Source organism: Dermochelys coriacea, chromosome 4 (genome assembly GCF_009764565.3).
Source record: "Dermochelys coriacea isolate rDerCor1 chromosome 4, rDerCor1.pri.v4, whole genome shotgun sequence".
In the NCBI taxonomy this organism is placed as follows: Eukaryota; Metazoa; Chordata; order Testudines; family Dermochelyidae; genus Dermochelys; species Dermochelys coriacea.
The window spans coordinates 100,100,957-100,124,558 of NC_050071.1; the positions used below are offsets into that span (position 1 = coordinate 100,100,957).

The window sequence follows — 23,602 nt, forward strand, 5'->3', positions numbered from 1 at the left end:
TTTTATGGTACACTACCATCTCGTCTCTACTCAGTTTCTATTTTAGCTGAAAGTTTCATGTCTGATGTATTTTCAGAAGTATCCAACTGTATCCATACAGACATTACAACTTTCTTTAGATAGATGTACTAGTGTTTGAAGTTGCAAACTAATAATTTTCAAGCTTTTAAACTCAGGACGAAATGTAATTTTAATACGAATAGAAAGACTGAGTATTTACAAGCAAAGGTAATTTCATTTCCCGTTTATCAGAAACATCAATCCAAAAGAAAGTTAAACTGAGAACACACTTCTACTTCTATGTGCATTTGAAGTATGTACAGTAAGAACACCAACACCAGCCTCCAGGTATCAACTAGGGAAAAATGCAAACAAGAGTGAATTTTTAAAGTACCCTGGTAAGCAATCCTTATACTGAAGCTCAAAATAAAGCTAGAAAGCTGTTGCAAAAAACAGCTGATTGCATCACAGCAAGTACTCAAAGAAAAAAAATTCATTAGTTTTTTTTAAAATTCTCAGTATACAAGAGAATCAGTTGTTCTTCCCCCAAATCCAATGAATTTATACTATCCAAATTTATTGAAGGAGTTCTGACCTCTATATAACAAAAAAAAAAAAAAAAAGCAGCTCCACTTTTTTGTGCTGACATACCAAACTTTTATGATTGTGTAGCAAGTATGATGGTTAAACACATTTACTGGTTATTCAAAATATACCATTTAAAAGTGGCAACTAAACTACTGTTAACGGCACCCAGACCCACAGATTATGGAAGGGAATCCAGAATGATATTGTAGGTGTGTGTTGTTGGAGAGGGCAGATAAGCAGATTTCCCAGTCATCTGACTAAGAAAGAGGTTCTGAACAGATCACCATTTTGAACTTTTGGTAAATCTTGAAACTGCTTTCAGGAAAAAAAAAAAAACATTCAAGTACTTAAATGGTGCTCTCTTCAGCTACCCTATCTAAAATGTCTAGTAAAGTACAAGCATGCAAATATAGGTCAATCCACAGGCACATAGGATCCATGTTAAAAACAGTAAGATAGATGGATGAGTGACACCAATAATTTTGATGACTTTGACACTCAATGTTATCTGAATGATTAAATCAAAATCCTGAAGCAAATTCCTGCTAGTCTTGGTCACACTGCTAAACACTAAAGTAGGCATGTTCCCCCCCACCCCATTGTTTTAGCTGAGCTCAAAGAATTTTTACAATATTTAGTAAGAAAAAATTAAAGTATTTCCCCTTTTAAATTTACACAGACGTTTAATTAGCTTTATTTACAGAGCGGTTTTTCAGTCTCCAATAGTGCTTAGATAGCATCATCAGGCAAGAGTGCCACAGTTTTAAAAGAGAATCTATATAGAATCCTAAAAATAACAGATGGTGATGCTCCTCAGAAAGGGCAGGCTGGACTACAGAAGCAGCTCTTTACATGGCTCAGTTACTCAGAAGTAATTCTGTTGCAGTCTCTACATCCCATGATTTTGAAGACAAGGCCACTATTACTGCATTCTGTAAAAACAAAATGAAGGAAGTGAGATTTTTCAGGGTGTGAAGGTGCTCTTCACATAAGCCCAGCTGTAGCACTGAAGGTCATTTCACAAATGTGTGAAAAAACTTTACACATTTATCAAGATCTATATTTGCTAAATTAACAGTCGTTACAGTCTCAACTGAGAATTTTTAGCATTAAAAGCTTAGTAATTTTCATTTTATAATTAAATGAATAGATTTTTCTAAGTACTTTATTAGTACATAAAGCATGGTATGTTAAACATCCAGTTGTTGTCACCAAGAAGAAAACAGTCAGCAAAATAAAGTGATCAGATTTATTGAGGGCTATGAAAGTAGCAAACCTTTTATAATAATTTGAGCTATAGCTCATATTACATATATAGCTGCCCTGCCCCTAACTTGTATTAAAAAAAAGTACACATATATACACACACACACATACTTACCCTATCAAAGCCCATAGCACAAAGGTTTTCTATTTTTTTGGTGTATTCTGGACTAGAAACTGGTGCTCCAGCATACACATGTGCCCAAAGTCGAGCTGTCTGTTTGAACATTTCTGGGTTTTGTTTGTACTATACAAAAAGAGAAAAAAGTAAATCCATAAAACTATTTAGCAAAGTCCAATTAAAAGGCTAGTTGATTTTGGCAAATTCCATTCTGTAATTCCTTCTATATGTAGTATCTTCAAATCTTGTAATTAGTCGTAGTTCCAAAATGAAATTTGGAGTTTGGGTAGGTTTGAATCCTCAACAATGAACCAAAAACATTACTCACAAGCATCAAGTAACAATGAGTTTGCATTTATATTTTGATAAGACAGTTTATGTATTTTACACGTAGAATCAAATTCTACTCAGTTACTGACAAAGCCAGAGTAACTACACTGATGTTTGTCCAGATACGCAATATGCATAACCAGTGTAGCTGAGAGCAGAAACTAACTCACTGTGTTGTAATGTTCACTGAATTGCGCACACACTATATTTCTTAGTGTTTCCCCCAATTTTTTTTTTTTAAAGTCTTTTTTTAGAACCTTCACTACTGAGAAAAGGTTTGCAGTGTCTCAATAAGGGTTGCCATTTTACTACTGGACTTCCTCCTGGGAAGTAGGTACATTGATATCATTGGTGACAAAAAAAGGAGCCGAGAAACAGATGGTCACGTGGAAATGGCTGAAGGCCTGCCACTATTTTGAAGGTAGGTTTACTTACTAGAAAAATTGTTCATTTGTTGCATCCGATGAAGTGAGCTGTAGCTCACGAAAGCTTATGCTCAAATAAATTTGTTAGTCTCTAAGTACTCCTTTTCTTTTTTAGAAAAATTGTGTGGAAGATGTAAGTTTTTACACTAATACTGCCAAAAAAACAAATTTTCTAATACATAATATAACTTTGCCTTAAAACAACAATGAAAGTTTCCAGCCTGTGTCAGGCATTCAAAAGCTGAGGTATGCTTCATTTGTCACAAATTACATTTTCAGATCAGCAAGATAGGAGCTTCCTGTTTTAGTAATCCTTATATTTAATAAGTTTTTAAAATTGGAAATTTACATACTTTTACAGCAAGTTTCTCATTTTTACCATATAAATTATAAAATAAATCAACTGGAATATAAATATCATATTTACATTTCAGTGTATAGTATATAGAGCAGTATAAATAAGTCATTGTATGAAATTTTAGTGTGTACTGATTCACTAGTGCTGAAAAACAAGGCAAATATCTAGATGAGTTGATGTATCCTCTGGAAAACCTCTGGGTACCCCCAAGAGTATGTGTACCCTGGTTGAGAACCACTGGCCTAGGAGACCAGTCATGGACGAGAACCCCATTGTGCTAGGCACTGTACACCACCTCTCCTGCCCCAAAAAAGTGTGTCCCTGTCCCAAAGACCTTACAATCTGTGTCATTTGTATAATCTCAAAATGAATTATACATTACAATAATTTAAGAAGCAATGCTCCTTAAAAAATGCAATGGTAATAGATGAAGATGACTATATTAAGGTTGGGGGAAGTCCCCTAAACTGGAAGCAATCCACTTCATGAAGTGGCCAATAAATAGCACTGTATTGTCATTACAACTGAAGGAAAGTTTAAACAACCAAATATTCACAAAAAAAGTTTTTTTTTTAAAAAAATAAATACTTAAACTATTAATAGCATCCTAAAATTTTTGCCTGTTTTTTCTCTGAGACCCAAAAATAAATCCATGAAGGTTTCTTTTCAGCTATATTTTAAAATACATATTTCAGAACGCTATTAGTTCATTTGTTTGCTTTCTAGGCTTCATTCTGAGAAGAGGAAAAGTTTAAAATTGTTTAATGAAGAATGTTTGCATAATAACCTTATTCAAGTTTAGGTTTTAGTGCTTCAAGAACATGCACAAGTGTCTGTAGTTACTGGTAAATATCTGGCTCCTGACTGAATGGCCAAGAAATTTAGAGGAGAAAATTTGCATCTACATCTAGATCCTTTGATTGCTGTACTATACTTAAAAGAGCTGCAAAGTTCTAAAACTAGACTTGGTTGTGGACATTTCTTGGCTTTAAATCCCATCATCTGCAGGAGCCGTAGCTGGAACCCTACGTCTATTACATGGAAATGTGGCAATTCAACACGTGTAAATAAATTCATGAATTTAAAACGTTTATAAGAAAACAGGAAGTGTCATTATAGCCACGTCACTCCCAGGATATTGGATACACAAGATGGGTGAGGTAATATCTTTTATTGGACTAAATTCTGTTGGTGAGAGAGAGAGACCAAGTCACACAGAACTACTCCCAATGTACAGCTAACTGCAAGATGTAACAGATTGTTTAACATGGGTAAAAAGAAAAGGAGTACTTGTGGCACCTTAGAGACTAACAAATTTATTTGAGCATAAGCTTTCGTGAGCTACAGCTCACTTCATTGGATGTATTCCGATGTAGCTCACAAAAGATTATGCTCAAATAAATTTGTCAGTCTCTAAGCTGCCACAAGTATTCCTTTTCTTTTTGTGAATACAGACTAACAGGGCTGCTACTCTGAAACCTAGCATGGGTAGTCAAGCACATTCTCAGGGACCATTCAAGATAGAGTGACCCATTAACACCTGATATAGTCCTCATCCCCAAAGGAAACCTGCACAACACTTTCAAAAGACGAGCTTGGGAGATTAAATTCATAACTTTGCTAGAGACTAGAAATCCTGGACTGAACAGAGACACTGGATTTATGGCTTAATACAACTAGCTGTAACCCACTAAAACTCGCTCTTTTTGTCATATGATGGCAGAGATGTTAAAAGGCTGTTGCCTTGAATGGTCCCTTAGAATATGTTTAGCATAAGCAGTTAGCACAATCTGTTCCACCTTGTATTTAGCTGCGACACTGGAAGTTCCTTTCCCAGACCAGAAGAGGAGCTGTGTGTGGCTCAAAAGCTTGCGTCTTTTACCAACAGAAGTTGGTCCCATAAAACATATTACCTAACCACCTCGTCTCTGTGAAAATGACATTCCAACAAGCATGTGAGGGATTATCCTTGTGAATGTTTAATCTGTAAATATACAAAAGATATTTTATATTAGTATAGCTGTATTTATTTTGTATAACAAATTATATTTAAATTAGTTTCTTTGCTAACTTTTATTCTTTATACTAACACATTAATGACAGTTGCATGTAAAAACATCAACTGTTGTAATTAAGAGCTAAATCCTTATACCTTTGCAAAACCCAGTAAAATTACCTTTCTGCAGATCTATGCAGGGACTGGGAGCATCAAAATCCTCCCTATAACAGCAGAGCCACAGAATCACTGGGCATGCCCCCACCAGCCCACCATAAAACCCTGGTGTGAAGTAGCACACAGTGCTGCTCCTCAGCACTCAGTGGTTTAGCCCAACAGAAGAACTTTACAAAAGGTTTTTCATTTCTGAAGAGAAATACCTCTTCACCCTCAATATTGCTAGAAGATTGGTATACTGCTCTTATAAATCCCACTGTCAGTATGTAGGGAGGGAAATATTTCAGTTGTCACTGCTGGAGCAATACAGTTTTTATTTTAACCAAAAATGAAACCCCCACCAATGTGAGAGCAAGGATGAATGTACACTTAGCAAGGAAACTGGTGCAGACCTGCTTTGTACAATATATATGGTAGCCCTGCTTGTCTTTGCAACAATTCAGGTATGAACACAGCAACTCAGGCTCTGAGAGAGTGGGTGCATTCATTCAAGCATAACATGCAAGCATAACATGGTTATATCAGTGCTTTCTAGGATGTCTGCACCTGCTACTGAGAGCAGGAACTTCGGTGTAGTTTCTGACACAGCTTCTCCCAAGTAGCAAAGCACTGATCTCAATTTGGTCAGTCGGCTTTTTTCTGAAAAAGTCAGTTTGGCATAATAGGGAACTACTGTAAATCTTTCAAAAGCCTGCTAGCTTAGAGTGACAATCAGATAGGGGGACCTGACTAGAGCTGGGCAAAATGTAGTGGCATTACAACATTTTGCCAAAACTGACTTGATAAAAAAAAAAGTTACCTGAAAACGTTCAGTTTTGATATTTTCAATTGTTTTCTTCACATTTTGTAAATTGTATTTTAGAAGTAAAAGAAATGCTCAAACTAAATAAAATATTTTGTTCAATCCACAATAATTTGATTTTTCCGATTTATTTATGGACTTGCCAATGAATCAAAATGCCCATTATTTGCTCAGCTGTCGTCCTGGCACCCTTACTGCCTGTCCAGAATTTCACAGATATGACTCCACACTTTTAACCATACTCTATAGCAGGGGTTCTCAAACTTCATTGCACTGTGACCGCCTTCTGACAACAAAAGTTACTACACAACCCCAGGAGGGGGTGGCCAAAGCCTGAGCCCCACCACCCGTGGCAAGGGGCCAAAGCTGAAGCCCAAGGGCTTCAGCCCCAGGCAGGGGGCCTGTAACCTGAGCTCTGCAGCCCTCAGGCTTTTGCCCCAGGCGGTGGGGCTCAGGCTTCAGCCCTGGGGCCCAGCAAGTCTTAAGCCAGCCCTGGTGACCCCATTAAAACAGGGTCCCGACCCACTTTGGGTCCTGACCCCAATTTGAGATCCCCTGCTCTATAGGATGTTCACATGTAAGTTAGATGTACAAGTTTACTAGATACTGGAAGCACTCAGCTTTTTTCCTTTGCCACTGTGAAGTACGACCTTCACCTTTTACCCTCTTTGAATTACAGAAGCAATGTTTGGGTCTTTGTTCAACCAAAATTAACAAAATGTTCACTTGTGGATTGATAGCATCTAGTTTTCAACACATTTTTAAATGGCCACGCATGAGTTCTAGTAAAATACATTACACTAAGGCTATTTTCAAACTAACGCTACTTTCTTTCTCTGTATACTGGGCCAGACAGTTTTACAAGCCAATTACAATTTTATTAATATCAATTAGGTTATTAACTAAAACAGTAATTTTAGAGTCTGCAAACATCAAATACATAGGATGCTTCCTTCATAACTCTTTAGATTATTTAAGATGAATTTTTTTTTAATTCAATGTAACTTTTCATTATGCTGTTTATTCTTTGCATTTCTCTCAGACTAAATAAGGAGAAACAAACAAAAGTGAAACTTGATTTTATAATAACCAGGATCACTTCCAGGTTCTCAGTGCTGTACTGTCAGGGTTGCAAAAAAAACAGCAAATGAGCAGGGGTTTTTTTAAACAGTGTGTCATTTGGCCTTAAAAATCTATAAAAGCTATTATCTCCAAAAACTAAATTTGGTATGAAGTATTATTTGACGAGGTCCCTTTAAGAGAAAGATAATTAATAAAGGCTTTTGTTTTACGTAGTTCACTGAACATCTTACCTGATTTGCCACTACTGCATCTTGTGGATCGTCTGGTTCTGCAGCTGCCAACAGTGCTTGCAATGATAACAACACTGTCCTTAGAGTCATTGCTGCTGCCCTAAAATTGAAGTTTGAAAATGGCTTTACTGAAATCTGGGTCTTTTTTTACTTGTTTGATGTGCTCTACTAATACCATACAAAGGGAACAAAAATACTGGGAACCACAAGCATGAGTAACTTGGAAGTGTAGCAATTTACAATGGGATACCATTCATATTCTTTTTAGAGTTCTTAATGTGTATTTTAACATTCTCCCTTCTTAATAATACTTTCTTAGAAATCAGGAACTAACATTTACCGGTTTAGTAGTTTGTCCTTTTTCATTTTGCAAAAGATTACGTTTGCTTCTGATTAAATAAAAGCCAACTAAAGTGTGCCTCCTTTTCTTCTTTGCCATCAGCATCACCAATGTCTAATGTCAAAATCGCTCTGGGAATTATATTGGTTACTCAATGCATGTTCCCTCCGCTGGCTTTCGGTCTCTAGCAAAATGGCCAAATGATGTACAAACTTACAAAAGCAGAAGCGTATTTGTTTTTAACTTAGGTTACTAAAAAGTCTAAATTTTAGTGGCCATTTAATTTATATAAAATATTTTTCCCAATTTTAATCAATTAATTTTGTAAATATATTTTAAACTTGGCTCTGAAGTTCATATTATCTGAAGAGCACTAGCATAACTTTTCTTCATGTCCGGCTGAGGGCACTGCCACAATTTTAACAAAAATGTAAAACATTAGGATAGAAAAAATACTCTTAAGTCACCAGGCAGATTTGGGCCTTGATCCTGCAATAAGATCCAGGCCAAGAGGCTTGCAACTGCAAAGAGCCCTACAAAGGTCAATGGTGATCTAGAAGTGCTGATATTTGACCACAGAAATCTCACTGCAGGATGAGGGCCTTATTCAACTCAAATTCAATGTGCATTCAGAGTCGGAGGCTGCAGGAATTTATGTTGAATCCCAGACAAAACACTGAGTTAAAATTATAACTACAGTCAAATCACTCAAATCTAATTTTAAAATTTTAATAAAAAACCAGAAGTTTGAAAAATCTGGAAATTTATATTTAAGATTTCACAGTTAAGCTTTACTCTGCCCATCCCTCGATTTACCTAGAGATTCAGGTATATAAGATGTATATGCGACAGATGTCATCTTGGTCAACATACTGGATATTAAACCAGGTACCCAAAGAGCTAAAAGCATGAGTTTTCATAGATTCAGCTGAAAAGTCAGGCTATATAGCTGGGGGCTGTAGTAGACTCTTTACTGTGGATCAGGCTAGGGAGAGAGGTGGACATGGTACACAATGCCCAGTACAGTACACATACAACTATTTTACATTTAGGTACTTTCAGAGATGGTACACAGAAATGAGTCTCTTACAACACAGTGTTTGAGGCATGTATGGTTATGAAGGAGGAATGTATTGTGAAATATGAGAGACACATTATTCTTTGCAGTTGGAACACAGACAGCCCAACTTTTAGTTAATAGTGGATCTGACGAAGTTGTTTCTGGAGGACATACAGAGAATGAAAGGAAATGCTGTAATTCTAGTTGTCAAAGTGTTGGTGGAGAAGAGTTTGGGTTGATGGCACAGATGTGATGAGTTGGAAGCAGTTTACAGATCTATATTTCCAGTAGAAAAGTTCACAATGTGTCCATAACAGTAAAGAATTGTGGCATGACAATGTGGTTAGATGCAAAGAGACTGTTGGTGGACAGACAAAATATAGGTGCCAATACAATGTCAAAATTAAGGTTGTTTGTGGAACCTTAACTATGTATTTCCAGGTATTTGTAACTTCCTCAAAGATTTTGCCTGGGAATTTCTTTATTATAGATAATCCTCCCTCCAGTTCCGTGAAGAACTATGGTATTTTTTTCTCCATCAAAATGCAAATGATTACATCCCAAGTGGCACATCTTGTCTCCTGCTTGGTAGTATTACACCCTAGTTCTTCACAGCTACATCTGCCACCTTCTCAAAGTCCCTCAAGCTGACTTTGCAGACTTTATTAACTCTGCAGAGGCTCTAAGCTTTGAAAGATTTGCTACAGACTTTAAACTCCTACAAAGGTAGTCATACAGCCTTCTTGCTTCCACAAAAGTGAGTTTTCATTTTCAAACGCTCACTTTTCTCAAATATTTAGGCAGATATTTCCAAAAATTCCAGATGGTTTCACTTCCAGCAAAATGCCATATTTGATGTTACAGGTAGAATTTTTTTTTTGTTTTACTTATTATTCTAAAGTAAATTGGAGATTGACTGGCAAGATTAAAAAAATAAAACAGGCTTATAATGAATATTTAGTTACTAAAGCAGCTCTTTAACCTTGCTATCAAATCTTAACTATGTAGAAAGTTTAATCAAATCATAATACAAAGAATCTGAATTTTTTTTCTTCAAACCATGATGGCACAAAACTGAGCACAGTAACTCTTCACTTAAAGTTGTCCCGGTTAACATGCTCTGATAAATTTGTTAGTCTCTAAGGTGCCACAAGTACTCCTTTTCTTTTTGCGAATACAGACTAACACGCCTGCTACTCTGAAATCAGTTAACATTGTTTCGTTGTTACCTCGCTGATCAATTAGGGAACATGCTCATTTAAAGTTGAGCAATGCTCCCTTATAATGTTGTTTGGCAGCTGCCTGCTTTGTCCACTGCTTGCAGGATTCTCTGGAAGAGCAGCCCCTCCTTGTGGGAATTAGAATGGGGGGGCCAGCAGTCCCCCCCATCAGATCCCTTAAATTCCCTGTAAGATATGTGGCTCAGCAGCTGCCCAGCAGACGTTCAACTGTCCCTCCCCCCACCTGCTGCTCCTGCCCTGCCCTCTGCCTTGGAGCTGCTCCCATGAGCTTCCTGCTTGCTGGGGGAGGGGGATGCCGATATCAGGATGTCGACCCTATCTCCTGGTTTCCCCTCCCCACAAAACGGAGAAGGGGGACAGGACTCAGGGACAGAATGGAAGGAACTTGCAGGAAGCTATTGCTTCCCATCTGAATTGGCTGATCTGCTTAAAGGGGCAACATACTTGAAGTACGGTCAGCACACTTAAAGGGATAATGCACGTCTGTCTCTCTCATGTACGCACCCCTCAGCACTTTGGAAAGTCAGCACCTGTACAGCTGTGCATATGCTGTCAGGAGGAGGGAGTGGTGCACTCCAGCTGGATAGCTTGGGCTCATCCTCATTCAGTTTTTGCAGGAAAGTGTTTGCAGCTACTGCCCTGCATCTATTGTGTTTCCTCCCTCCTGCCTCAGTCCATGCTGCCTTGTAGAGCATGGGCGACATTAACTGCAGAGTATTAACCCTTGAGGGCTCAGCCAAGTGCTAGTCCATCATTTAGCAGCAAGACATTCCCTGGGAAATATTCCACCCTCTTACTCCACCACCTCAACCAAGCTTCAGAATCATTCATTGCTGTGTACAATATTAAACTGTTTGTTTAAAACATATTCTGTTTATGTATATAATGTCTTGTCTGGTGAAAAAATTCCCTGGAACCTAGTCCCCCCCCCCCCATTTACATTAATTCTTATGGGAAAATTGGATTTGCTTAACATCGTTTCACATAAAGTCACATTTTTCAGGAACATTACAACGTTAAGTGAGTTACTGTACCTAGGCATCGAAAACACTTATACTTCAGTGTGTTGTGAGGGGAAAACAGCATATTCACATTGTGCAGAAAGTCTATAAAATCATAATGTAGCTGTCAATCCTATCAAGAGTAGATTTTGGATTGAATTGATCTAGAGTATGGTTTGATGACAAATGTAAAATTCTCTACAGTACAAGTTTCTATTTACTATAATGCTTTTTCTATTCAAATGAATATTTGACGAGCATGCTGAATCTTTGCCTGCAGCTCTAAATAGGAAAAAAAAAATAGTTTTTCAATTTGTAAAAGACTTAGATGTCACTGAACTCTAATCCTTTTTGTCTTTGTGTACTTGAATGAATATCAGTTTTTGCACTTAAACAGATTTATGCAAGGAATTTTAGAAGCTGCAACCAGCTTTGTATATACTAGAAAATCTAACTAAAGCTCTATTTCTCAGCCAAACAGCATTTTTAGTACATTATTTCCATTTAGTATAATTTTATTTATTCAAGAGGGACTTTACAAGAAGCTCTACCATCAGTAATTGGTTTCATGGTTACGTTTTCTGAACTAAATAAAAGTTATTCTGCACTGCCCTTTATGGAAGTCTTCTCAAACTAATGGAGAAGGAAATTAATCGTGTGTCACTGCAAATATTTAAACTGGGAATGCAAGTCAGGAGACCTGGGTTTTCAGCACAGCTATGCCACTAGTAAGTCTCTTCATATATCTGAGTCTCAATTCTTAACTTCCATCTCATAGGAATAAAGATGATACATATATACCTCACAAGGGTATTGGGAGGCATAATTTGGTTTGTAACGCAGAAAAAGAGATCCTTGGATAAAAGGTGGTATATATAGTATAGTATAGTGTGTGAGCTAAAGTAGAGTTCAGAAACTCCTAATTGCAGCCTCTGCTAAACGCACACCATGCTGTCTGTGATGTTAGAGACTGTCAGACCCATGAAACGCTTGGTCAAGTCTGTCAGATGTTTGATGAACTTCTCATAAAAGTGAGTTGGGAGTTGATGGACTTCTGACATTCCAACTTCTAAGGTGAGCAATGCCACAAATAAACACCTCAACCAATCAAATATAGTCCTAGGTGCTAGCTCTCAAATGACTCTTGAATTTTACAAATCTGAAGTTTATAGGCAAACTGATTCAGCTACATATTCAAAACATTTAACTGGTTTAAAATGTGATTTCAGCTATTTTCAAAGTCTCATCTCTCAGCCATGCCTCTCCACAATAAAAACACTGGGAAATAAGGAATGGTTACAAAACTGGTCATATTTAATACAAACACTTTACACTGACATAACATCTTCCACTCTCAGGGTATCAACATGCTTTATGAATACTGATATAGCCTCAATATCTGTAAGAAAAATTTTTCATCTCTATGCTTTAGTTTCCATATCTATGAAATAAAGCTGAATAACCTCCAAACAAGAAGTTTGTGGGACATCTTAAAATAGAATTCTTGCTTCCTAATTCCCTTAATTACAAGGCACTTTTTCGTTCTCTTAACCATCTAAAGAAAAGAGGGAAAAGATATACCTGCTCACAAATATATAGATGGAGATTAGAAAAAGTCAGGATCAGCTACTCTCATTAGCAAAAAAGAGCAGAACAAGTAGTTATGGGTATAAATTATAAAAGGAAAGATTAAGTTGGTGGTTAGAAACAACTTTAAGAAGAATGGTGAGATAATGAAGTTAGCTGCAAAACGTGATTGTGAAGTCGCCACCATGGGAGATATTCAAGTCTGAACACCTATTAGGAATTATTTGAGAATAATACAGTTGCTCCTGCCATGATGCTAAGGGACAGACCATATAGCCCACCGAAAAGCTCTTCCAACCTAAACAACATTAGGATGCTCAGTATCTTATTTATAAAGGCTAATGGTAGATATAAAGTCCACATCAAACACATGACTGAAAATTCAACATTAGACTGCCCAAGAAAGCTTACCACAAAGACCATTACTGCATACTTGTATATTCCCACTAGAATATTCCTGTTGTGAAACAACCATTATAAATATCTGCAGCCCTAACAGATGTTCCAGGTATTCATATAAAGTTGAGTCTTTAATGCCAATTAAGGAGCAATATCAAATAAATTAATTTTTCTTTAAGCCTAAAGTTTCTCATAGTAGTAAAACAGAATATTAGCCTGAAACATCAACATGTTGTATAGGGAGACTGCTTGATAGATCTCTTGAACAGACCACCATTAAAGTACCTCTACCTGAAAAAGGTTATTTAACAAGCCCATATTCAAAGCTGAGGTAAAAGGAGTATTTACAAATTCACAACGAGCATGAGCATCCACAGCTGAAGAGAATTTCTGCTCCAAAAACTTACCACTGAGAGAAATTCATTAGGCTTACTACAAGATCATTCAAAGAAGCTACTTTGCAAGCTGCAAAAATCTCCTGCCAAGAGGAAGTTTAGTATTGAAGCTAATAACACTATGTTAATCATGTTCATTAGAATATGAAAGCCATTATCCCAGAAAAAAATACAACTGTACAAATATATTCAACTATTTGAAGTTGTACCAGCCACAAATAAAACTAATGAAAATGAACCCAGCATTACCGTTTAGGCCAACTACATTTGTACTTATCCTCAATGACCCAGCAAGGGGACCTCCTCTCAAGCTCCCCAGACTCTGCCTTTCTGAGTGGAGACCCACATCTCTCTCCCTTCTGACCAAGGTATTTCCCAGCTGCACAGTTCCCTGCCTTCACTGTGTCATTCCTAGCACAGACAAGATGCTTAAGGACACCTGCTTGCCTTCTCTTCAGAGATGTTTAATAGGTATAATTGCTACAATTATAAGGCACAATAGCACCTATGCAAGCCTACTTTATTCTTATGATAAAAAGTATTACAGAATAAAACATTACAAACAATAAAAGAACCTATACACATGCTAATAATAGGGTTGCCAGGTGTCTGGTTTTCGACCAGAATACCCCATCGAAAAGGGACCCTGGCAGTTCTGGTCAGCAGAGTTGACTGGGCCATTAAAAGTCCAATTGGTGCAGGGCTGGCAGGCTACCTACCTGGCTCCGTGTGGCTCCCGGGAAGCTACTGGCATGTCACTCTGGCTCCTAGGCATAGGGGCAGCCATGGGGGCTCTGCCTGCTGCCCCCACCTCGAGTGCTGGCTCCACAGCTCCCATTGGTGGGAACTGAAAGTTCGGCACCTGTGGGCAGGAGCAGCATGCGGAGCCACCTGGCCATGCTTCCACCTAGGAGCCAGAGACACGTCAGCCACTTCCTGGGAGCTGCCTGAGGTAAGTGCTGCTCCAAGTCCTCACTCCAACCCCCTGCCCCAGCCCAGAGCCCCCTCCTGCACCCCAAGTCCCTCACTCCCCCCGTACCCCAACCTCCTGCCCCAGCCTGGAGCCCCCTCCTACACCCCGAAGCCCTCATTTCTGGCCCCACCCCAGCCCAGAACCCGTACACCCTCCTACACCCCAACCCCCGCCTCAGCCCAGAGTCCCCTATCACACTCCAAACCCCTCGGCCCCACCCCAGAGCCAGCACCCCCAGATAGAGCCCTCACCCCTCTCACACCCTAACCCCCTGCCCAGTGAAAATGAGCAAGTGAGAGCCAGGGGGAGAGCAAGTGATGGAGGGAGGGGGGATGGAGTGAGCAGGGTGCAGGGCCTCGGAGAAGGGGCAGGGCAAGGATGTTCAATTTTGTGCAATTAGAAAAATGGCAACCCTAGCTACTAAGCTTATCACACATTACCCCAACTCTACAGAAGGACCTAGACAAATTGGAGGATTGGGCCAAAAGAAATCTAATGAGGTTCAATAAGGATAAGTGCAGGGTCCTGCACTTAGGATGGAAGAATCCAATGCACCGCTACAGACTAGGGACCGAATGGCTCGGCAGCAGTTCTGCGGAAAAGGACCTAGGGGTGACAGTGGACGAGAAGCTGGATATGAGTCAGCAGTGTGCCCTTGTTGCCAAGAAGGCCAATGGCATTTTGGGATGTATAAGTAGGGGCATAGCGAGCAGATCGAGGGACGTGATCGTTCCCCTCTATTCGACACTGGTGAGGCCTCATCTGGAGTACTGTGTCCAGTTTTGGGCCCCACACTACAGGAAGGATATGGATAAATTGGAAAGAGTACAACGAAGGGCAACGAAAATGATTAGGGGTCTAGAGCACATGACTTATGAGGAGAGGCTGAGGGAGCTGGGATTGTTTAGTCTGCAGAAGAGAAGAATGAGGGGGGATTTGATAGCTGCTTTCAACTACCTGAAAGGGGGTTTCAAAGAGGATGGCTCTAGACTGTTCTCAATGGTAGCAGATGACAGAACGAGGAGTAATGGTCTCAAGTTGCAATGGGGGAGGTTTAGATTGGATATTAGGAAAAACTTTTTCACTAAGAGGGTGGTGAAACACTGGAATGCGTTACCTAGGGAGGTGGTAGAATCTCCTTCCTTAGAGGTTTTTAAGGTCAGGCTTGACAAAGCCCTGGCTGGGATGATTTAACTGGGACTTGGTCCTGCTTTGAGCAGGGGGTTGGACTAGATGACCTTCTGGGGTCCCTTCCAACCCTGATATTCTATGATTCTATGATTCTAAAATGAGCACTGGCAGGAGCATTTCTTCAACACCTCATACCCGAGGTTTCCTTTGTGATCACAAGTTCACTACAACCTCAGCTCAGAACCAGCCCTCAATCTTATGGGAACTCAGTATTCCCAGCTCTTCCAACCGTACCCTAAGAATTGGGGCCCTCCTTTGAGCAGGCATCCTGTCAGTTTGCTGGATCAGGAAGCCAAGAGCCAGTTTAAAACCAGGGTTTCTGGATAAATAGCCTTGTCTGTTGGTCCCTGGTGAATCCAGTCTAAATTAGTATATGCAAACTTTTTCAGGGAGGTGACTTCAAAGGGTTGATAATGGAGGATGTACATTAATATCTGCCTTCCTACCTAGGAAAGTACCTACAATGCCACAATACAAACAATTCCATTTTTAATACAATGTACTCCAAAAGTATTAATCCTAATTTAGTAAACCTTAAATTAATTCAGTAAAGTTTATCTTAATTCCATAAGATTTGTTCAAACAATTACAGGATATTGCTAGTTTGTCACACCCAGTTTATATCCCTATACCCCCTTAAAAAAAAAAACTATCAAGTCATTTAGACCCAAATTCTGCCCTCGTATATACAGCTGTAACTCCTACAGACCCCAATGTCACAGATGTGCGTCAGAATTTGACCCCAGTTTTAATTATAATGGCAACAATAGAAATATTTAGTAAGACCATTCCAAGTTAAAGTTATGCTTCAAAATCAGATCTTGTAACTCTTTTCAAATATCTGACAAGAAAAACTTATGAACTATAACTCCCAGAACCAAGTACGTAAAACATTCAAGCCTGGTAGTTGTTCATTCTACCTTAAATACTGAGTGCAATCCATTTAAAACATCGAGTTATTTATCAAGATTTTTTTTAAGTTTGTCACTTTTTAAAATACAGTCTTTCATCCCACTCACATAAGTAAATGTCATGTGGTATTTCTCAGTCTAAGTATAGTTAAATCAGCAAATGTCACTGTAAAGTTAAATTCTGCAGTACGGTAAACAATTTTTTAAAACATAACAGTATCACTATTCATACTGGTCCAGCAACCACTTTCATGAGGTGAATTGTATTCTTTTTTAACCTTAAGCCAGGCTGTTTAAAAAAAAGAAAGGACTGGGTGGAGTTCACCCGCCAACAGAGCCTACCTAAAACCACATAGGTAACCTATAAGCCTAACTTTTCCCTCCAGCCACCAAGGAGCCAGAAGCACTAAAAAAGCATTCCCAACACTCTCAAGCAACTGCCTCTGACTGAAATACTATGAATGGACTCAGTAAGAAGCTACATTCAGTCTTATTTCAAAGTAGCAGCCGTGTTAGTCTGTATCTGCAAAAAGAAAAGGAGTACTGGTAGCACCTTAGAGACTAACAAATTTATTTGAGCTCAAATAAATTTGTTGGTCTCTAAGGTGCCACAAATACTCCTTTTCTTCATTCAGTCTTATGTGGCCACTACAACATAAATCTTTGAACAGCAGTAATGGAAATTAGAAATAAAAATAAAATCACTTTCTGGAAGATTCTTCCGCAACTGTCCTAATTCAAACCACCACTGATAGCTATTAAGAGCAATATAATTATAGTAGCACCTACATGCCCCAATAGAAATTGGTGCCCTACTATGATGGGCACCATATAATCATATAGCGAGAGGCTGTCCAGGCCCTAAATGACTTTCAATGTAAACAGAAACTTCATACTAAGAGCAGAAGAAAAAAATATTACCAATATTTTACAGATCGGGATCTGAGGCATAGAGATTAAGTCACTTGCCCAACATCCAGTATTGCCAACGTCAAGTGTTCAACTATCACAAGTCAGGCCTCAAAAAAACCATGAAGTTTTAAAAAAATAAATGTTTAGTTCTTTATCTGCCTTCTGTTTCTGACCCTTTACGTTTCACATTTTTCAGCTTTTATCTGCAGCGATGAGGGACAGAAACTTATCTTACTCTTAAATGAAAGGTGAAATTCTCACGTAATCATTTGACTCCCGAAGCTGGGACCAAGAAAAAAAACCCACCACCAAACATTGCAAGATTTGTTGTAAAATTACAAGAGCTGGCAACAGTGATTAGGTCTCAGAGGGTGGGTGGCGGAATTGGAAATTGGGAGTCAGGAGACCTAGGTTCAATGTCAGTGCATTAGCCATAAACGCAAACATTTTCCAAGGTAGACACTAATTAAGAAGAATATATACCAAGTATGGGGAGATACCTATAAAAGCCTACACCTTTCAAGAAATGAAGATGACGCACTGTCAAAGACAAATGTCAAAGCTCCTAGATTTATTTCATGATAGGAAAAATAAGCACAACTTCTATTAAAGAAAATTCCTGCATCTCAGTTTTCAGTGGGAGCTGTTGGCTGTTCAGCACTTTTGCGAAATTGTGACATATTTAGGTGCTTAAACATAGACAAAGACTAGCATTTAGGATGCCTATTTTTTAAAATACTGGCCTTGATATTTTGAGCATGTCAGCAAAATAGTGGATAAAGGAGAACCAGAAGACAATCTATCTGGACTTTCAAAAAGCTTTGACAATCTCCTTTCCCCACGAGGCTACTGAAATTATTGTAATTAGTAATTTGTTTTTAACACCAAGAAAGAGATCTTAGTGTTACTATGCATAGTCCCCTGACAACTTTCAGTCAATGCACACCAGCAGTCAAAAAGGTTAACAGTATCTTAAGAACTATTAGGAAAGGAATAGAAAATAAGATAAAATATCATAATGCCACTATATAGATCCATAGTGCACCCAGACCCTGAATACCATATCCAGTTCTGGTTGCACCATCTCTAAAAGGACATAGTGGAATTAGGAAAGGTTCAAAAAAGGGCAACAAAAATGATGTATGAAATGCCTTCGACATGAGGAGAGACTAAAAAAAGATTAGGGCTCTTCAGTTTATGACTGAAACAAATATGATACAAATCTATACAACTATGAATGGTGTAGAAAAAAATGAATACAAGAAGTGATATTTACCCTCTCTTAGGCACCAGGGGTCATCTGCTGAAATTAATAGGCAGCAGGTTTAATACCACCAAAAGGAAGTGCTTTTTCACACAATGCACACCTAAACAGCTCGACTCATTGCCATGGGATATTGTGATGGCCAAAAGTATAACTGGGTTAAAAAAGGTTTCAGAGCAGCAGCCGTGTTAGTCTGTATTCGCAAAAAGAAAAGGAGTACTTGTGGCACCTTAGAGACTAACAAATTTATTAGAGCATAAGCTTTCGGATGCATCCGATGAAGTGAGCTGTAGCTCACGAAAGCTTATGCTCTAATAAATTTGTTAGTCTCTAAGGTGCCACAAGTACTCCTTTTCTTTTTGCGAATACAGACTAACACAGCTGCTACTCTGAAAACTGTAAGGAGAGTGATCACTTAAGATGAGCCATCAGCAGCAGCGGTGTGGGGGGGGGGAAGGAGGAAAACCTTTCATGGTGACAAGCAAGGTAGGCTATTTCCAGCAGTTAACAAGAACATCTGAGGAACGAGGGGGGGGGGGGGAAAGACGGGGAGAGAAATACCATGGGGAAATAGTTTTACTTTGTGTAATGACTCATCCATTCCCAGTCTCTATTCAAGCCTAAGTTAATTGTATCCAGTTTGCAAATTAAAAAAACTTCAAAAACAGACTAACGAGAGCCTGCTGAATTGGAATTAATTTGCAAACTGGATACAATTAATTTAGGCTTGAATAGAGACTGGGAATGGATGAGTCATTACACAAAGTAAAACTATTTCCCCATGTTATTTCTCCCCCCCACCCCCACCGTTCCTCAGATGTTCTTTTTAACTGCTGGAAATAGCCTACCTTGCTTGTCACCATGAAAGGTTTTCCTCCTCCCCCCGGCTGCTGGTGATGGCTCATCTTAAGTGATCATTCTCCTTACAGTGTGTATGATAAAACCCATTGTTTCATGTTCTCTGTGTGTGTATATAAATCTCCTCACTGTATTTTCCACCAAATGCATCCGATGAAGTGAGCTGTAGCTCACGAAAGCTTATGCTCAAATAAATTTGTTAGTCTCTAAGGTGCCACAAGTACTCCTTTTCTTTTTGGGTTAAAAAAAGAACAGGATAAGTTCATGGAGGATAGGTCCATCAAAGGCTATTAGCCACAATAGTCAGGGACAAAACCCCATGCGCAGGGCAACCCTAAATCTCTTACTACCAGAAGCCAGGAGAGAAAGATGGGTGGATCACTTCATAATTGCCCTGTTCTGAACATTCCCCCAGAATCTCCAGTACAGGCTACAGTCGGAGATTAGATATTGGGGAATATAGGCCATGGTCTGACCCAGTATGGCAGCTCTTAACTTCTTATGTACAGGGTGAAAGATCACTTTCTGTCAGAAATAAGAATAGACTTTGAGACCTAAAAAGTGGGAAAAAATGGTCCCAGATAATACAAAAGTCTGTTAATGTCAGCAGATCAAAATACAGCTGTAAAACACTAAATGATACCATAGTACACTGCCCCACAACTTGTTAAATGTTACGATAACCCACTTCATGTGCATCTCTCTCTGCACCTGATCCACGAAGGATGAGAATATTACATCCCCCAACTACAGAGCCAGGCTCTTTAGCTCAAGCTTTCCACTATGAAGGTCTGTGGTTTGATCCCTGGCCAAGACGGCAGCCATAATGTAAGTGGGGACTGAAAACATGACCTTGACAAACTCATTATCTGTGAATCAGAGAGGAGGGTGGGGGGATGCATAATATACACTGACCAGTGGGTTACATGTGCTATTCATAAATTAATATGTACAGGTATAATACTGAACATTAACTTGAATAGAAGATAGTCAGAAATAATTTAGAAGTTAAAAGGTAACAAACGCACCTTTTTAAAAAACCTAGAAGAGTTAAGTAGTTATACCATGGATTACCCACAGATACATTCCACATGCTTTGGCAATTAGAACTTTTTCAAAAGTATACTGATGAATAAAATGTCAGGAGTGGACCGGGAAGTAAAGGGCAAGTGTCCTATTCCACTTTTACATTTCTCCAAATGCCTTACAAGTAAGCATTGGCTAGTGGATAATCAACAGTGTTAATGCAATACATAATATTGCCCATGCTTTTATCTCTTTTCTGTCCATTTCTTTTGCTTCCTGCTTTCTTATTGCTTCCCACTACTTTTCAATTTCTGATGTTTCCACTTCATACCCTACTGCTGCTAACCTAAAGTTTCCACTCCAAATATCGCCATCCACCCTATAGTACCTCTCCTTGCTCTAAGCCAAGTGCTAGCAAAGTAGCAGAATGAAGGTAAGTATTTTAATTTGCTGTGCTGCTTGCACCTAAACTGGCCATCAGGTGAGGCAGGTAGAGCAACAAGAGAACCCCACAGTGAAGAATCTGTAATATTTGTTACTGAAGGGGTTGGTGGAGAACTTGTACATAAAAGGATTATGACCATCACAAAATAGCAAGTATTTATGCATGAAATTAGACATTCATCTTCTACCTATGTGCCTTAAAATACCTGAGCTTTTCTCCGCGTTTCTCTTTTTTGGAAGGTGTGCGTTCAATACTTTCAAAAAACCCCCTACTTCATAAGGATACTATCTGCAACTCAAAATACTATATGAAAATATTTATAAGCTTTAAGAATATGCTTGAAACACTGGGGCCATACTGTTCTTCATTTGACATCTGTAGTTTCTATAGTATGCGCTTTTGCCTGTTCTCCAAGTTAGGTCTGCACTTTAGTGTTAGTGTTCAAATCTGTGAACCGTATGGAGAATCTTACCATTGATCTTTCAGGATATCCAAACAAATGGCCCCAGTGACCGAGCTAATGTTAGGATGCCATATTTTGGTGATAAACCGCACCTAGAATACAAGATAAGATTTTCTTAAATATAGCTATTAAATAGTTTACAAAAGCCAAGACATTCAAAATACCTTTTAAAAAGTTGGAACTATCACATACAGTAAGTTATTTGAATTAATCTTGGAAAGAAAAAGTATTAATTTAAGATAGCCCAGGGGCACAGGAGAACACAAGATATACATGAAATAGCATATGCCACCAGGCTTCACTATAGTAAATTTTTGTGGAGAATCTTTTGTCAGCAATCTTGTTCCATCCAGAGAGAACAGGATCCCAGGGCTAGGACACAAGGCCCTCTTTCCAATTTTACACTGAGGCCTTTCCCCAACTTCACTTAGATACAAAGAACTCACTCTCTCCTCAACCACACAAAGCAACTCTGCTTTAAGGTCTTCTCTAGGCTATTCTCAGTGTGTCAGTGTATAAACTTTAGACAAGCATATTAGCTCTACTTTCAGAGAACAGAAAATATGGAGAAAGTTTGAGAAGGGAGCCATTTATTAACAGCTTGTGTCTGTAAATCAATTTCAAGATATAAAGACCTATGTAAGTGCTAAGTATTATTCTTTATTTAGTATGAGAAATTAATGGCTGACAAAGTACATTCTGGATATCGAAGCTTCAGAGAGAGAGTTGTGAACACTAGCATAAAGGACTATGCACTAGCAACTGTAGACTATACACGGAGCTTCACTCAGACCAGCCTGCCTTCAAACTCCGCACAAAAGGACTATGAGCACATATTTAACTAATAAGGAACTGCAAAACCACATTCCTAGGAACAACAACAAGGCTGAGCACCTGTGCACTGAGAGATCCAAGCAGCTCTTCTAAAGATGTTGAAAACGGAGGCTATCAAGCCCAAAAGCAGCAGTTACTATGCTGTGGTCCACAAACTCCTGGGGCTGCTGCATCCACTCCTTGTTTCAACTCCAGTCAAAACACATGTGGAAGGAAGGAGCTACCAACAGTGGAAGTTTCCATTTTAAAAAAAGACCCTTTCTCCTCCATCGAGTCTCACTCCAGACCCAAAAATCCACAGTACCAGAGCTAGAAGCCACCCACCCAAGAAAGTCATCAAACCCTCCATATACTTGCCAGAGTGAAGTGATCCAGGATCCAGTCCAAAGAAGTGCTTTAGGGACTGAGAAAGGGAGCCAAACAAGGAGTTGGGTTTGGGGAGGGGGCAGGTTTTAAGGAATCAGATGGCTGGGTCAGGAGCCACTGGTTCCAGGGACCTGGCTAGAAGGCAGGAGTACAGAGTTGGGAGAAGGAGCTGGCAGAAGCACAAGACCTGCAGAAAGCACCAAGAAGCAGGGTTTTTAAGGTTTGTAAAGGTTGGGAGGGAGGAAGAAATCAGGGCCTAGACAGTAGGTCTGGGCAGGAGGAATCCAGGAAATTTAAATGGGGACAATGAATTGAGTGTATGTAAAGGGAGAGGAGACAGAATTGGAGAGTGCAATAAAATTTGCATGGGAGAGAACGAATTGTATGTGGCCTTTCTCTCTCTCAAACACACACACTATATTCCCCATGTCATACAAGTAATTCTCCCCATGTAAGGAATGAATGTAATTTCCAGGCGGATGTCAGGCAATCAACAATTGCAGTGTGATTTGAAAGGGAGATGGATCCATAATATGTTCAGTCCACTGAGAAGTGGGCACACTATTACAATCTGTCCTACAAGGATGAACCTTGAGACATTTCTTCTCAAGGCTGAAAAAACTTTAGAGTTCTACCAAGACAACCTGCCAGCAAGATGAATATAAAATGGTAGCCTGTGCCTTTAGGGCCAGAGGCTTAGGGTAAACCAGCCCTGGTCAATTATCAAACCCAGCTGGGAAGGAGTAAATGATTATAAAAGCTAGCAAGTGGCTCCACTGAGGGTGGGGGGGGGGGGGGGGTTGCAGATACAGACAATCACCTTGCAGCAGTCCCTGAGGAACGAAGTCTCTTGGTGGTAAGCCCTATGCATCATAGCTGGGTAGAAAGTTTTGTTTTCCCTTTTTAAGTTTGTGGTCATTTGGACTACCATTAAAGACTAATTTGGTGTAGGTGGTGAAGAAA

General features: G+C 39.2%; 1 protein-coding gene across 5 annotated transcripts in view; it reads right to left on the minus strand.

Moving 5' to 3' along the window:
• Positions 1-509: 509 nt before the first annotated feature.
• Positions 510-23,602, minus strand: part of UBE2K (ubiquitin conjugating enzyme E2 K) — a 61,033-nt gene continuing 37,940 nt past the window's right edge. For 4 of the 5 annotated variants that reach the window (XM_038399661.2, XM_038399660.2, XM_043513939.1 and 1 more), the window contains 4 exons: positions 21,449-21,531; positions 7,374-7,473; positions 1,970-2,098; positions 510-1,520 (listed from right to left, as the gene is read on the minus strand). In XM_038399661.2, the coding sequence (XP_038255589.1) occupies positions 1,446-1,520; positions 1,970-2,098; positions 7,374-7,473; positions 21,449-21,531 (387 nt within the window). In that variant the 3' untranslated portion in view covers positions 510-1,445. The remainder of the gene's footprint in view (positions 1,521-1,969; positions 2,099-7,373; positions 7,474-21,448; positions 21,532-23,602) is intronic. The other variant, XM_043513940.1, reaches the window with a different exon arrangement.